Source organism: Oncorhynchus gorbuscha, linkage group LG01 (genome assembly GCF_021184085.1).
Source record: "Oncorhynchus gorbuscha isolate QuinsamMale2020 ecotype Even-year linkage group LG01, OgorEven_v1.0, whole genome shotgun sequence".
Classification (NCBI taxonomy): Eukaryota; Metazoa; Chordata; class Actinopteri; order Salmoniformes; family Salmonidae; genus Oncorhynchus; species Oncorhynchus gorbuscha.
In genome coordinates, this window is record NC_060173.1 from 120,229,643 (window position 1) to 120,246,077 (window position 16,435).

At 43.8% G+C, this 16,435-nt stretch overlaps 1 protein-coding gene across 5 annotated transcripts in view; it reads right to left on the reverse strand.

The window, feature by feature from the left end:
* Positions 1-16,435, reverse strand: part of si:ch211-45c16.2 (mitogen-activated protein kinase kinase kinase 13) — a 177,563-nt gene that overhangs the window by 13,075 nt on the left and 148,053 nt on the right. For all 5 annotated transcript variants that reach the window (XM_046351128.1, XM_046350769.1, XM_046350861.1 and 2 more), the window contains 3 exons: positions 3,484-3,630; positions 2,489-3,284; positions 1,802-1,872 (listed from right to left, as the gene is read on the reverse strand). In XM_046351128.1, the coding sequence (XP_046207084.1) occupies positions 1,802-1,872; positions 2,489-3,284; positions 3,484-3,630 (1,014 nt within the window). The remainder of the gene's footprint in view (positions 1-1,801; positions 1,873-2,488; positions 3,285-3,483; positions 3,631-16,435) is intronic.

The window sequence follows — 16,435 nt, forward strand, 5'->3', positions numbered from 1 at the left end:
AGAGATAGAGGGGAGAGGGAGGGGAGGGAGTAGGAGAGAGAGGAGAGGGAGGGGAGGAGTGAGAGAGGAGAGGGAGAGAGAGCAGAGATAGAGGAGAGGAAGAGAGAGCAGAGATAGAGGAGAGGGAGGGGAGGAGTGAGAGAGGAGAGGGAGAAATAGGAGAGATAGAGGAGAGGGAGGGGAGGAGTGAGAGAGGAGAGGGAGAGAGAGCAGAGTTAGAGGAGAGAAAGAGAGAGCAGAGATAGAGGAGAAGGAGAGAGAGGAGAAGGAGAGAGAGGAGAGATAGTAGAGATAGAGGAGAGGGAAAAATAGGAGAGATAGAGGAGAGGGAGAGAGAGCAGAGATAGAGGAGAGGGAGAGAGAGCAGAGAGAGGAGAGGGAGAGATAGTAGAGATAGAGGAGAGGGAGAGATAGTAGAGATAGAGGAGAGAGAGCAGAGATAGAGGAGAGGGAGAGAGAGCAGAGATAGAGGAGAGGGAGAGAGAGCAGAGAGAGGAGAGGGAGAGATAGTAGAGATAGAGGAGAGGGAGAGATAGTAGAGATAGAGGAGAGGGAGAGAGAGCAGAGATAGAGGAGAGGGAGAGATAGGAGAGATAGAGGATAGGGAGAGAGAGCAGAGATAGAGGAGAGGGAGAGATAGTAGAGATAGAAGAGAGGGAGAGATAGGAGAGATAGAGGAGAGGGAGAGATAGTAGAGATAGAGGAGAGGGAGAGAGAGCAGAGATAGAGGAGAGGGAGAGAGAGCAGAGATAGAGGAGAGGGAGCAGAGATAGAGGAGAGGGAGAGAGAGCAGAGATAGAGGAGAGGGAGGGGAGGAGAGATAGAGGAGAGATAGAGGAGAGGGAGAGAGAGCAGAGATAGAGGAGAGGGAGGGGAGGAGAGATAGAGGAGAGATAGAGGAGAGGGAGAAATAGGAGAGATAGAGGAGAGGGAGAGAGAGCAGAGATAGAGGAGAGGGAGAGATAGTAGAGATAGAGGAGAGGGAGAGAGAGCAGAGATAGAGGAGAGGGAGAGATAGTAGAGATAGAGAGGGAGAGATAGTAGAGATAGAGGAGAGGGAGAGAGAGCAGAGATAGAGGAGAGGGAGAGATAGTAGAGATAGAGGAGAGGGAGAGAGAGCAGAGATAGAGGAGAGGGAGAGATAGGAGAGAAAGAGGAGAGGGAGAGAGAGCAGAGATAGAGGAGAGGGAGAGAGATGAGAGATAGAGGAGAGATAGAGGAGAGGGAGAGAGAGCAGAGATAGGGCAGAAGGAGAGAGAGGAGAGATAGAGGAGAGGGAGAGATAGGAGAGATAGAGGAGAGGGAGAGATAGGAGAGATAGAGGAGAGGGAGAGATAGAGGAGAGGGAGAGATAGGAGAGATAGAGGAGAGGGAGAGATAGGAGAGATAGAGGAGAGGGAGAGATAGGAGAGATAGAGGAGAGGGAGAGATAGGAGAGATAGAGGAGAGGGAGAGATAGGAGAGATAGAGGAGAGGGAGAGAGAGGAGAGAGAGGAGAGGGAGAGATAGGAGAGATAGAGGAGAGGGAGAGATAGGAGAGATAGAGGAGAGGGAGAGATAGGAGAGATAGAGGAGAGGGAGAGATAGGAGAGATAGAGGAGAGGGAGAGAGAGCAGAGGGGGATGAGACAAGGAGGAAAGAGAGGAGAGAGAGAGTTAATGTGTGAGTAAAAGACAGATAGTAATCAATCCAGTTGTATTTGCATATGTCAGCTGGTAAAACCCATTAGAGGAGGACATGAATAGCTGAGGAGCAGCGATTAATATTATAGTAACGATTCATATGAGGAGCAGCTTCTCACCTCTGTCTCCGAGGAAACTCCACCTCACTGTCCACCTCCCCCTCCTCCTCCTCTGACGACTCATCACCAGCCTGAGAGATGAGACATTACAGACAGTTAGACATTAGAACGGCTGCTGGCCAGCCTCCTTCACAGACTAGAACTTTAAAAAACAGTCAGCCGTGTGAATGAACTGGGCTACAGAGGAACCACTTCATCCCCTTTAAGACAGTCAGCCTTGTGAATGAGCTGGGCTACAGAGGAACCACTTCATCCCCTTTAAGACAGTCAGCAGTGTGAATGAACTGGGCTACAGAGGAACCACTTCATCCCCTTTAAGACAGTCAGCAGTGTGAATGAACTGGGCTACAGAGGAACCACAGTGTGAATGAACTGGGCTACAGAGGAACCACTTCATCCCCTTTAAGACAGTCAGCAGTGTGAATGAACTGGGCTACAGAGGAACCACTTCTCAGCATTTATACTAATAACTGTATATATTTGACGCTCCCAGAAACAGGTAAAACTCCTACTTCATCTTTCAGTCAGTGTGAATGAACTGGGCTACAGAGGAACCACTTCTCAGCATTTATCTCTCTCTCTCTCTCTCTCTCTCTCTCTCTCTCTCTCTCTCTCTCTCTCTCTCTCTCTCTCTCTCTCTCTCTCTCTCTCTCTCTCTCTCTCTCTCTCTCTCTCTCTCTCTCTCACCTTCCTAAGGGGCCTGAGGTTGCGTGGGAGGCCAGCTCCAGAGGGTAAGCTGCTCTTCCGAGCTGTATCCTGCTTCTCCTGCTGCTCTCCCTCTGCCGTGGGGTCAGGTACTCTGACCAGGGAGGGGGACAAGCCCTCACAGGTGGACAGCAGGGAGTAGTGTGGCAGCACTGGGTGGCTGGGGGCCAGGGGGGTCTCCTGGCAGTGCAGGCAGCCTGGAAAGGGGTGTGCCTGGCAGCAGGGGCACAGTGTCCCACCCCTTCCCCCGGGGCCTGACACAGAGATGCTGCGTTGGCGTGAGTCTGACACCACGGCCGTAGAGATGAGGTCAGGGCTGGTGCCGGACAGGCGGCGTTGGAGGTGGTCTGTCTGGGGGCTCCGCAGGGCCGCGGCCGGGCCGAAGTAACGCAGGTTGTTGGCACAGTTGACCACCGCTTCCTCTCTGTTCTTCAGGGGCAGCAGAGGGCCCTGTGGTGGGGGGTGGTGGTGGTGCTCGTAGTGCTCTTGGACAGCACACCCGGTGGCAGGATGATGGTAGTGCTGCTTCCCTAGAGGTTGGTGCTGGTAGTGGTCTTCGAGGGGTTGTTGCTCCTCCGTAGCCTCCGCCCCCGGCCCGGTCTTCAGAACCCCGGGGAAGTCGCCGTGGGAACCCTTGCTGTTGGCACGGCGGTGCCGGGGCTTGCTGCGGTACCTCTGCTTGCCAGGTGGTGTGGAAACCTTGGGGCTGGTAGAGTGGGGCGAGGGGGATGGGAGCACCTCCACACTGGGGATACCTTCGGAACGCAGCAGGTCCGGCCTTGAGGGGTCAGAGGTTAAAGGTCAGGGTGTGGTGTCAGTAGTAGTATACTAACACGGCTTCTAAAACAATACAAACATACTCGCCAAGGAACATGGAACGAGGGGGGAGCAAACCCTGCCCATACATGCCCCGTCTTTAATAAAGTGGGAGGAGTAAACCCTGCCCATACATGCCCCGTCTTTAATAAAGTTCTGACCTCTTCGCAGGGGGTATCCCAGTCTTGTGGGAGATGCAGCCTTTCTTCCTGATGAATTTCTCCACGGCGTTGGGCCTGACGATGGGCCGCACCAGGTGGGAACGCTTGTAGTTACCTGGATACTTCTTCTCCACAGCCAACTCTCTCCTACGGGGGGAGGGGGGGGGGTTTAGTAATGACACCCTGATGACTCGGTCAAACTGTGTTTTGTTGGAGATCTGGAGACATTGACCTATTGACAGACTATTAGCCTAAGTATTAGCCTGTCATGTCACCCAGAGAGCAGAAACAGACTATTAGCCTAAGTATTAGCCTGTCATGTCACCCAGAGAGCAGAAACAGACTATTAGCCTAAGTATTAGCCTGTCATGTCACCCAGAGAGCAGAAACAGACTATTAGCCTAAGTATTAGCCTGTCATGTCACCCAGAGAGCAGAAACAGACTATTAGCCTAAGTATTAGCCTGTCATGTCACCCAGAGAGAAACAGAAACAGTCATGTCACCCAGAGAGCAGAAACAGACTATTAGCCTAAGTATTAGCCTGTCATGTCACCCAGAGAGCAGAAACAGACTATTAGCCTAAGTATTAGCCTGTCATGTCACCCAGAGAGCAGAAACAGACTATTAGCCTAAGTATTAGCCTGTCATGTCACCCAGAGAGCAGAAACAGACTATTAGCCTAAGTATTAGCCTGTCATGTCACCCAGAGAGCAGAAACAGACTATTACTAAGTATTAGCCTGTCATGTCACCCAGAGAGCAGAAACAGACTATTAGCCTAAGTATTAGCCTGTCATGTCACCCAGAGAGCAGAAACAGATTCACCCAGAGAGCAGAAACTAGCCTAAGTATTAGCCTGTCATGTCACCCAGAGAGCAGAAACAGACTATTAGCCTAAGTATTAGCCTGTCATGTCACCCAGAGAGCAGAAACAGACTATTAGCCTAAGTATTAGCCTGTCATGTCACCCAGAGAGCAGAAACAGACTATTAGCCTAAGTATTAGCCTGTCATGTCACCCAGAGAGCAGAAACAGACTATTAGCCTAAGTATTAGCCTGTCATGTCACCCAGAGAGCAGAAACAGACTATTAGCCTAAGTATTAGCCTGTCATGTCACCCAGAGAGCAGAAACAGACTAACAGACTCTATATTATTACTACAGCTGTCAAAATTAACACCTTAAAACCTCTTAAGGATGGGACCATTTTTTTTCAATTTCCTCCTGAAATGACATTCCCAAATCTAACAGCCTGTAGCTCAGGACCTAAAATGACATTCCCAAATCTAACAGCCTGTAGCTCAGGACCTAAAATGACATTCCCAAATCTAACTGCCTGTAGCTCAGGACCTAAAATGACATAGCCAAATCTAAATGCCTGTTGCTCAGGACCTAAAATGACATAGCCAAATCTAACTGCCTGTAGCTCAGGACCTAAAATGACATAGCCAAATCTAAATGCCTGTTGCTCAGGACCTAAAATGACATAGCCAAATCTAAATGCCTGTTGCTCAGGACCTAAAATGACATAGCCAAATCTAAATGCCTGTTGCTCAGGACCTAAAATGACATAGCCAAATCTAAATGCCTGTAGCTCAGGACCTAAAATGACATAGCCAAATCTAACAGCCTGTAGCTCAGGACCTAAAATGACATAGCCAAATCTAACTGCCTGTAGCTCAGGACCTAAAATGACATAGCCAAATCTAACTGCCTGTAGCTCAGGACCTGAAGCAAGGATATGCATATTCTTGATACTATTTGAAAGGAAACACTTTGAAGTTTGTGAAAGTGTGAAATTAATGTAGGAGAAAAGAACACATGAGATCTGGTGAAAGATAATACAAAAAAAAACATGCATTTGATTTTTCCATCATTTGTCTGTGTGTGCATAGTGCATATGTTATTGTGTGTGAATGCATGTGTATGTGTGTGCATAGTGCGTATGTTATTGTGTGTGAATGCATGTGTCTGTGTGTGCATAGTGTGTATGTTATTGTGTGTGAATGCATGTGTATGTGTGTGCATAGTGCATATGTTATTGTGTGTGAATGCATGTGTCTGTGTGTGCATAGTGCGTATGTTATTGTGTGTGAATGCATGTGTATGTGTGTGCATAGTGCGTATGTTATTGTGTGTGAATGCATGTGTATGTGTGTGCATAGTGCGTATGTTATTGTGTGTGAATGCATGTGTCTGTGTGTGCATAGTGCGTATGTTATTGTGTGTGAATGCATGTGTATGTGTGTGCATAGTGCGTATGTTATTGTGTGTGAATGCATGTGTATGTGTGTGCATAGTGCGTATGTTATTGTGTGTGAATGCATGTGTATGTGTGTGCATAGTGTCGTATGTTATTGTGTGTGAATGCATGTGTCTGTGTGTGCATAGTGCGTATGTTATTGTGTGTGAATGCATGTGTCTGTGTGTGCATAGTGCGTATGTTATTGTGTGTGAATGCATGTGTCTGTGTGTGCATAGTGCGTATGTTATTGTGTGTGAATGCATGTGTCTGTGTGTGCATAGTGTGTATGTTATTGTGTGTGAATGCATGTGTATGTGTGTGCATAGTGCGTATGTTATGTGTGTGTGAATGCATGTGTCTGTGTGTGCATAGTGCGTATGTTATTGTGTGTGAATGCATGTGTCTGTGTGTGCATAGTGTGTATGTTATTGTGTGTGAATGCATGTGTATGTGTGTGCATAGTGCGTATGTTATTGTGTGTGAATGCATGTGTATGTGTGTGCATAGTGCGTATGTTATTGTGTGTGAATGCATGTGTCTGTGTGTGCATAGTGCGTATGTTATTGTGTGTGAATGCATGTGTATGTGTGTGCATAGTGCGTATGTTATTGTGTGTGAATGCATGTGTATGTGTGTGCATAGTGTGTATGTTATTGTGTGTGAATGCATGTGTATGTGTGTGCATAGTGCGTATGTTATTGTGTGTGAATGCATGTGTCTGTGTGTGCATAGTGCGTATGTTATTGTGTGTGAATGCATGTGTATGTGTGTGCATAGTGCGTATGTTATTGTGTGTGAATGCATGTGTCTGTGTGTGCATAGTGCGTATGTTATTGTGTGTGAATGCATGTGTCTGTGTGTGCATAGTGCGTATGTTATTGTGTGTGAATGCATGTGTCTGTGTGTGCATAGTGTCGTATGTTATGTTTTGTGTGTGAATGCATGTGTCTGTGTGTGCATAGTGCGTATGTTATTGTGTGTGAATGCATGTGTCTGTGTGTGCATAGTGCGTATGTTATTGTGTGTGAATGCATGTGTATGTGTGTGCATAGTGCGTATGTTATTGTGTGTGAATGCATGTGTCTGTGTGTGCATAGTGCGTATGTTATTGTGTGTGAATGCATGTGTATGCATGTGTCTGTGTGTGCATATGTTATTGTGTGTGCATGAATGCATGTGTCTGTGTGTATGTTATTGTGTGTGAATGCATGTGTCTGTGTGTGCATAGTGCGTATGTTATTGTGTGTGAATGCATGTGTATGTGTGTGCATAGTGTGTATGTTATTGTGTGTGAATGCATGTGTATGTGTGTGCATAGTGCGTATGTTATTGTGTGTGAATGCATGTGTATGTGTGTGCATAGTGTGTATGTTATTGTGTGTGAATGCATGTGTATGTGTGTGCATAGTGCGTATGTTATTGTGTGTGAATGCATGTGTATGTGTGTGCATAGTGTGTATGTTATTGTGTGTGAATGCATGTGTATGTGTGTGCATAGTGCGTATGTTATTGTGTGTGAATGCATGTGTATGTGTGTGCATAGTGCGTATGTTATTGTGTGTGAATGCATGTGTATGTGTGTGCATAGTGCGTATGTTATTGTGTGTGAATGCATGTGTATGTGTGTGCATAGTGCGTATGTTATTGTGTGTGAATGCATGTGTATGTGTGTGCATAGTGCGTATGTTATTGTGTGTGAATGCATGTGTATGTGTGTGCATAGTGCGTATGTTATTGTGTGTGAATGCATGTGTCTGTGTGTGCATAGTGCGTATGTTATTGTGTGTGAATGCATGTGTCTGTGTGTGCATAGTGCGTATGTTATTGTGTGTGAATGCATGTGTATGTGTGTGCATAGTGCGTATGGTATTGTGTGTGAATGCATGTGTATGTGTGTGCATAGTGCGTATGTTATTGTGTGTGAATGCATGTGTCTGTGTGTGCATAGTGCGTATGTTATTGTGTGTGAATGCATGTGTCTGTGTGTGCATAGTGCGTATGTTATTGTGTGTGAATGCATGTGTCTGTGTGTGCATAGTGCGTATGTTATTGTGTGTGAATGCATGTGTCTGTGTGTGCATAGTGCGTATGTTATTGTGTGTGAATGCATGTGTCTGTGTGTGCATAGTGCGTATGTTATTGTGTGTGAATGCATGTGTCTGTGTGTGCATAGTGCGTATGTTATTGTGTGTGAATGCATGTGTATGTGTGTGCATAGTGTGTATGTTATTGTGTGTGAATGCATGTGTATGTGTGTGCATAGTGCGTATGTTATTGTGTGTGAATGCATGTGTCTGTGTGTGCATAGTGCGTATGTTCCCCTGATTAGAGTCCCTATTGTGTGTGAATGCATGTGTATGTGTGTGCATAGTGTGTATGTTATTGTGTGTGAATGCATGTGTATGTGTGTGTGCATAGTGCGTATGTTATTGTGTGTGAATGCATGTGTCTGTGTGTGCATAGTGCGTATGTTATTGTGTGTGAATGCATGTGTATGTGTGTGCATAGTGCGTATGTTATTGTGTGTGAATGCATGTGTCTGTGTGTGCATAGTGCGTATGTTATTGTGTGTGAATGCATGTGTCTGTGTGTGCATAGTGTGTATGTTATTGTGTGTGAATGCATGTGTCTGTGTGTGCATAGTGTGTATGTTATTGTGTGTGAATGCATGTGTATGTGTGTGCATAGTGCGTATGTTATTGTGTGTGAATGCATGTGTCTGTGTGTGCATAGTGCGTATGTTATTGTGTGTGAATGCATGTGTCTGTGTGTGCATAGTGTGTATGTTATTGTGTGTGAATGCATGTGTCTGTGTGTGCATAGTGCGTATGTTATTGTGTGTGAATGCATGTGTATGTGTGTGCATAGTGCGTATGTTATTGTGTGTGAATGCATGTGTATGTGTGTGCATAGTGCGTATGTTATTGTGTGTGAATGCATGTGTCTGTGTGTGCATAGTGCGTATGTTATTGTGTGTGAATGCATGTGTATGTGTGTGCATAGTGCGTATGTTATTGTGTGTGAATGCATGTGTCTGTGTGTGCATAGTGCGTATGTTATTGTGTGTGAATGCATGTGTCTGTGTGTGCATAGTGTGTATGTTATTGTGTGTGAATGCATGTGTATGTGTGTGCATAGTGCGTATGTTATTGTGTGTGAATGCATGTGTATGTGTGTGCATAGTGTGTATGTTATTGTGTGTGAATGCATGTGTATGTGTGTGCATAGTGCGTATGTTATTGTGTGTGAATGCATGTGTCTGTGTGTGCATAGTGTGTATGTTATTGTGTGTGAATGCATGTGTCTGTGTGTGCATAGTGTGTATGTTATTGTGTGTGAATGCATGTGTATGTGTGTGCATAGTGCGTATGGTATTGTCATGTTTTGTCATTTATTATCTTGTCTTGTCCCTGTGCTTCCCATTCTATTCGTTTCCCTCTGCTGGTCTTATAGGTTCTTTCCCTGTGTGAATGCATGTGTATGCTCTCTGTGTGCATAGTCCGTTCCTGTATGTTATTGTAATCAATGCATGTGTATGTGTGTGCATAGTGATTATCCCTATTTCTTCCTTTGTGTTGTGAATGCATGTGTATGTGTGTGCATTGTGTGCCCTGTATGTTTTTCAGATGCTGTGTGTGAATGTCATGTCTGTATGTGTGTGCATAACCTGCTGTTCACCTGCTGTATGTTCCAGTTTGTCCTCGTTGTGTGTGAATGCATGTGTCTGTGTTTTGTGTGTGAAGTGCATGTATGTTCACCAGCATAGTGTGTATGTTATTGTGTGTGAATGCATGTGTGTGTGTGTGCATAGTGCGTATGTTATTGTGTGTGAATGCATGTGTATGTGTGTGCATAGTGCGTATGGTATTGTGTGAATGCATGTGTATGTGTGTGCATAGTGCGTATGTTATTGTGTGTGAATGCATGTGTATGTGTGTGCATAGTGCGTATGTTATTGTGTGTGAATGCATGTGTCTGTGTGTGCATAGTGTCTTGTATGTTATTGTGTGTGAATGCATGTGTCTGTGTGTGCATAGTGCGTATGTTATTGTGTGTGAATGCATGTGTCTGTGTGTGCATAGTGCGTATGTTATTGTGTGTGAATGCATGTGTATGTGTGTGCATAGTGCGTATGTTATTGTGTGTGAATGCATGTGTCTGTGTGTGCATAGTGCGTATGTTATTGTGTGTGAATGCATGTGTATGTGTGTGCATAGTGTGTATGTTATTGTGTGTGAATGCATGTGTCTGTGTGTGCATAGTGCGTATGTTATTGTGTGTGAATGCATGTGTCTGTGTGTGCATAGTGCGTATGTTATTGTGTGTGAATGCATGTGTATGTGTGTGCATAGTGTGTATGTTATTGTGTGTGAATGCATGTGTATGTGTGTGCATAGTGCGTATGTTATTGTGTGTGAATGCATGTGTCTGTGTGTGCATAGTGCGTATGTTATTGTGTGTGAATGCATGTGTCTGTGTGTGCATAGTGCGTATGTTATTGTGTGTGAATGCATGTGTATGTGTGTGCATAGTGCGTATGTTATTGTGTGTGAATGCATGTGTCTGTGTGTGCATAGTGCGTATGTTATTGTGTGTGAATGCATGTGTCTGTGTGTGCATAGTGTGTATGTTATTGTGTGTGAATGCATGTGTCTGTGTGTGCATAGTGTGTATGTTATTGTGTGTGAATGCATGTGTATGTGTGTGCATAGTGCGTATGTTATTGTGTGTGAATGCATGTGTCTGTGTGTGCATAGTGCGTATGTTATTGTGTGTGAATGCATGTGTCTGTGTGTGCATAGTGCGTATGTTATTGTGTGTGAATGCATGTGTATGTGTGTGCATAGTGCGTATGTTATTGTGTGTGAATGCATGTGTCTGTGTGTGCATAGTGTGTATGTTATTGTGTGTGAATGCATGTGTATGTGTGTGCATAGTGTGTATGTTATTGTGTGTGAATGCATGTGTCTGTGTGTGCATAGTGCGTATGTTATTGTGTGTGAATGCATGTGTATGTGTGTGCATAGTGTGTATGTTATTGTGTGTGAATGCATGTGTATGTGTGTGCATAGTGCGTATGTTATTGTGTGTGAATGCATGTGTCTGTGTGTGCATAGTGCGTATGTTATTGTGTGTGAATGCATGTGTATGTTATTGTGTGTGAATGCATGTGTATGTGTGTGCATAGTGCGTATGTTATTGTGTGTGAATGCATGTGTATGTGTGTGCATAGTGCGTATGTTATTGTGTGTGAATGCATGTGTCTGTGTGTGCATAGTGTGTATGTTATTGTGTGTGAATGCATGTGTATGTGTGTGCATAGTGCATATGTTATTGTGTGTGAATGCATGTGTCTGTGTGTGCATAGTGTGTATGTTATTGTGTGTGAATGCATGTGTATGTGTGTGCATAGTGCGTATGTTATTGTGTGTGAATGCATGTGTCTGTGTGTGCATAGTGCGTATGTTATTGTGTGTGAATGCATGTGTATGTGTGTGCATAGTGTGTATGTTATTGTGTGTGAATGCATGTGTATGTGTGTGCATAGTGCGTATGTTATTGTGTGTGAATGCATGTGTATGTGTGTGCATAGTGCGTATGTTATTGTGTGTGAATGCATGTGTCTGTGTGTGCATAGTGTGTATGTTATTGTGTGTGAATGCATGTGTATGTGTGTGCATAGTGCGTATGTTATTGTGTGTGAATGCATGTGTCTGTGTGTGCATAGTGTGTATGTTATTGTGTGTGAATGCATGTGTATGTGTGTGCATAGTGCGTATGTTATTGTGTGTGAATGCATGTGTCTGTGTGTGCATAGTGTGTATGTTATTGTGTGTGAATGCATGTGTATGTGTGTGCATAGTGTGTATGTTATTGTGTGTGAATGCATGTGTATGTGCCTATATTTGTGTTGCTTCAGTCCCCACTGTTCCATAAGGTGTACAGTTATCAAATTTTACTGCTTGAATAAGTTATTTGATGTGGAATAGAGTTCCATGTAGTCATGTCTCTATGTAGTACTGTGGAATAGAGTTCCATGTAGTCATGGCTCTATGTAGTACTGTGGAATAGAGTTCCATGTAGTCATGGCTCTGAATGTAGTATTTGATGGAATAGAGTTCCATGTAGTCATGGCTCTATGTAGTACTGTGGAATAGAGTTCCATGTAGTCATGGCTCTATGTAGTACTGTGGAATAGAGTTCCATGTAGTCATGGCTCTATGTAGTACTGTGGAATAGAGTTCCATGTAGTCATGGCTCTATGTAGTACTGTGGAATAGAGTTCCATGTAGTCATGGCTCTATGTAGTACTGTGGAATAGAGTTCCATGTAGTCATGGCTCTATGTAGTACTGTGGAATAGAGTTCCATGTAGTCATGGCTCTATGTAGTACTGTGGAATAGAGTTCCATGTAGTCATGGCTCTATGTAGTACTGTGTTTCTCCCATAGTCTGTTCTGGACTTGGGGACTGTGAAGAGACCTCTGGTGGCATGTCTTGTGGGGTATTCATGGCTGTCTGAGCTGTGTGCTAGTAGTTTAGACAGACAGTTCTGTGTATTCAACATGTCAATACCTCTCATAAATACAAGTAGTGATGAAGTCAATCTGTCCTCCACTTTGAGCCAGGAGAGATTGACATGCATATTATTAATGTTAGCTCTCTGTGTACATCCAACGACCAGCCTTTTTGTGGCACCTGACCACACGACTGAACAGTAATCCAAGTGGGACAAAACTAGGGCCTGTAGGATCTGCCTTGTTGATAGTGTTGTTAAGAAGGTAGAAGCTAGGGCCTGTAGGACCTGCCTTGTTGATAGTGTTGTTAAGAAGGTAGAAACTAGGGCCTGTAGGACCTGCCTTGTTGATAGTGTTGTTAAGAAGGTAGAAACTAGGGCCTGTAGGACCTGCCTTGTTGATAGTGTTGTTAAGAAGGTAGAAACTAGGGCCTGTAGGACCTGCCTTGTTGATAGTGTTGTTAAGAAGGTAGAAACTAGGGCCTGTAGGACCTGCCTTGTTGATAGTGTTGTTAAGAAGGTAGAAACTAGGGCCTGTAGGACCTGCCTTGTTGATAGTGTTGTTAAGAAGGTAGAAACTAGGGCCTGTAGGACCTGCCTTGTTGATAGTGTTGTTAAGAAGGTAAAAACTAGGGCCTGTAGGACCTGCCTTGTTGATAGTGTTGTTAAGAAGGTAAAAACTAGGGCCTGTAGGACCTGCCTTGTTGATAGTAATATAATAATATATAATAATATATGCCATTTAGCAGACGCTTTTATCCAAAGCGACTTACAGTCATGTGTGCATACATTCTACATATGGGTGGTCCCGGGGATCGAACCCACTACCCTGGCGTTACAAGCGCCATGCTCTACCAACTGAGCTACAGAAGGACCTGTAGGACCTGCCTTGTTGATAGTGTTGTTAAGAAGGTAGAAACTAGGGCCTGTAGGACCTGCCTTGTTGATAGTGTTGTTAAGAAGGTAGAAACTAGGACCTGTAGGACCTGCCTTGTTGATAGTGTTGTTAAGAATGTAGAAACTAGGACCTGTAGGACCTGCCTTGTTGATAGTGTTGTTAAGAAGGTAGAAACTAGGGCCTGTAGGACCTGCCTTGTTGATAGTGTTGTTAAGAAGGTAGAAACTAGGGCCTGTAGGACCTGCCTTGTTGATAGTGTTGTTAAGAAGGTAGAAACTAGGGCCTGTAGGATCTGCCTTGTTGATAGTGTTGTTAAGAAGGTAAAACTAGGGCCTGTAGGACCTGCCTTGTTGATAGTGTTGTTAAGAAGGTAAAAACTAGGGCCTGTAGGACCTGCCTTGTTGATAGTGTTGTTAAGAAGGTAAAAACTAGGGCCTGTAGGACCTGCCTTGTTGATAGTGTTGTTAAGAAGGTAAAAACTAGGGCCTGTAGGACCTGCCTTGTTGACAGTGTTGTTAAGAAGGTAGAAACTAGGGCCTGTAGGACCTGCCTTGTTGATAGTGTTGTTAAGAAGGTAGAAACTAGGGCCTGTAGGACCTGCCTTGTTGATAGTGTTGTTAAGGAGGTAGAAACTAGGGCCTGTAGGACCTGCCTTGTTGATAGTGCTGTTAAGAAGGTAAAAACTAGGGCCTGTAGGACCTGCCTTGTTGACAGTGTTGTTAAGAAGGTAGAAACTAGGGCCTGTAGGACCTGCCTTGTTGATAGTGTTGTTAAGGAGGTAGAAACTAGGGCCTGTAGGACCTGCCTTGTTGATAGTGTTGTTAAGAAGGTAGAAACTAGGGCCTGTAGGACCTGCCTTGTTGATAGTGTTGTTAAGGAGGTAGAAACTAGGGCCTGTAGGACCTGCCTTGTTGATAGTGTTGTTAAGGAGGTAGAAACTAGGGCCTGTAGGACCTGCCTTGTTGATAGTGCTGTTAAGAAGACAGAGCAGTGCTTTATCATGGACAGACTTCTCCCCACCTTAGCTACTGTTGTATCAATGTGTTTTGACCATGACAGTTTACAATCCAGGGTTACTCCAGGGTTACTCCAAGCAGTTTAGTCTCCTCAACGTGATCAATTTCCACATTATTTATTACAAGGTTTAGTTGAGGTTTAGGGTTTGGTGAATGATTTGTCCCAAATACAATGCTTTCAGTTTAAGAAATATTTAGGGCTAACTTATTCCTTACCACATTGAAATGAACTGCAGCTCTTTGTTAAGTGTTCGTAATTTCAGTAGTAACTGACATGTATAGTGTTGTGTCATCCACATACATAGACACACTGGCTTTACTAAAATCCAGTGGCATGTCGTAAAGGGCCTAGACAGCTGCCCTGGGGAATTCCTGATTCTACCTGGATTATGTTGGAGAGGCTTCCATTAAAGAACACCCTCTGTGTTCTGTTAAACAGTTAACTCTTTATCCACATTATAGCAGGGGGTGTAAAGCCATAACACAAACGTTTTTCCAGCAGCAGACTATGATCGATAATAGCAAAAGCCACAATAAACCCACAATCTTTTTATCATCAATTTTTCTCAGCCAATCATCAGTTATATATGTAAGTGCTGTGCTGGTTGAATATCCTTCCCTTTAAGCCTGAGGGTACACACTTTCTAGTGGCCTTAAATTGAAGATATGGCAAATAGGAGTGGCAATATCGTCCGCTATTATCCTCCAATTTTCCATCCAAGTTGTCAGACCCAAGTGGTCATTGTTGATAGATAATCATTGTTTCACGTCTTCCACACTCACTTTATGGAATTTAAAATTCCATTGCTTTTCTTTCAGAATTTAGTCAGATATTCTTGGATGTGTAGTGTAGTGTCAGTGTTTGTTGCTGACATGTCATGCCTAAATTTGATAATCTTGCCAATAAAAACACATTAAAGTAGTTGGCAATATCAGTAGGTTTTGTGATGTGTGAGCTATCTGATTCAATGAATGATGGAGCTGAGTTTGCCTTTTTTCCTAAATTTAATTGAAGGTGTTCCAAACATTTCACCATCATTCTTTGTCATTTATCTTTGTTTCATAGTGTAGTAGTCTTTTTATTGAGTTTAGTAACATGATTTCTTAATTTGCAGTACGTTTGCCAATCGGTTATGCAGCCAGATTTATTTGCCATTCCTTTTGCCTCATCCCTCTCAACCATCAACATTTTCAATTATCATCAGTCCAAGGGGATTTACAAGTTTTTACAGTCATTTTCTTAATGGGTGCTTATTAGTAACTGGAATAAGCAATTTCAGAAATTTGTCAAGTGCAACATCTGTTTGCTCCTCAATACCAACAGATATTCTTTACATCATCAACATATGAATCACTACAAAACATATCGTATGACCTCTTATACACTATATTAGGCCCAGCATTTAGAACTTTGGTTTTCCTAGACATGGCTCTATGGCTAATTTCTGCAGCATTAGTAAAGATGTGATCAATACATATTGATGTTTTAATTCCTGTGCTGTTTGTAACTACCCTGGTAGGTTGACTGATGACCTGAACCAGGTTGCAGGCACTGGTTACAGTTTGAAGAGTGGGCAGCTTGATGAAAGCCAGTCAGTATTTAAATCACCCAGAAAATATACCTCCAGGTTGATTGCTGTATACAAAAGCTGTAGGATCAGCAGAGGCATTCAGGGCAGTTAGAGGGACATTAATTAGGTTACTTACATTGTGTCTTCCAACGCCACTAGGATAATGTACATTTGCTGAAGCCTTATGACAACTCAGGGACACAATGGTGGGGATTAACTGAGCTGGGTTTGGGTCATTGATAAGTCATTGTCTCAACGCAGCCTTTTAATGCTGTGAAAGGATCGAGGAACCCAAATGATTTGGGTGGATCCCATCCTCCTTATATAACATGTTTTGTTTCCAAAAGGTATTGAAATTGCCGACAAAAGTTACACCCATTGAACTGCAATAATCAAGTAGCCAGTTGTGAAGAGAAAGAATCCTGCTAAAGCATTCAATGCCACGATTCAGAGAGGGCACAGGGCCAGATATGATGGGTCTTTTATTAGTGTCAAGCAGAGAGTGAATCAGCTCTTTAAAATTCAGTTTCAACTGTTCAGAGCTGCTCTTCATGATGTCATTAAAACCCACATGGACTATGATAGAATCGATGTTTATGTCCTGTCATTCAGGAGCAGCTTAGTAATGTCATTAAAACCCATATGGACTAGGATAGAATCGATGTCCTGGTGTAGTACATTCAGGAGCAGCTTAGTAATGTCATTAA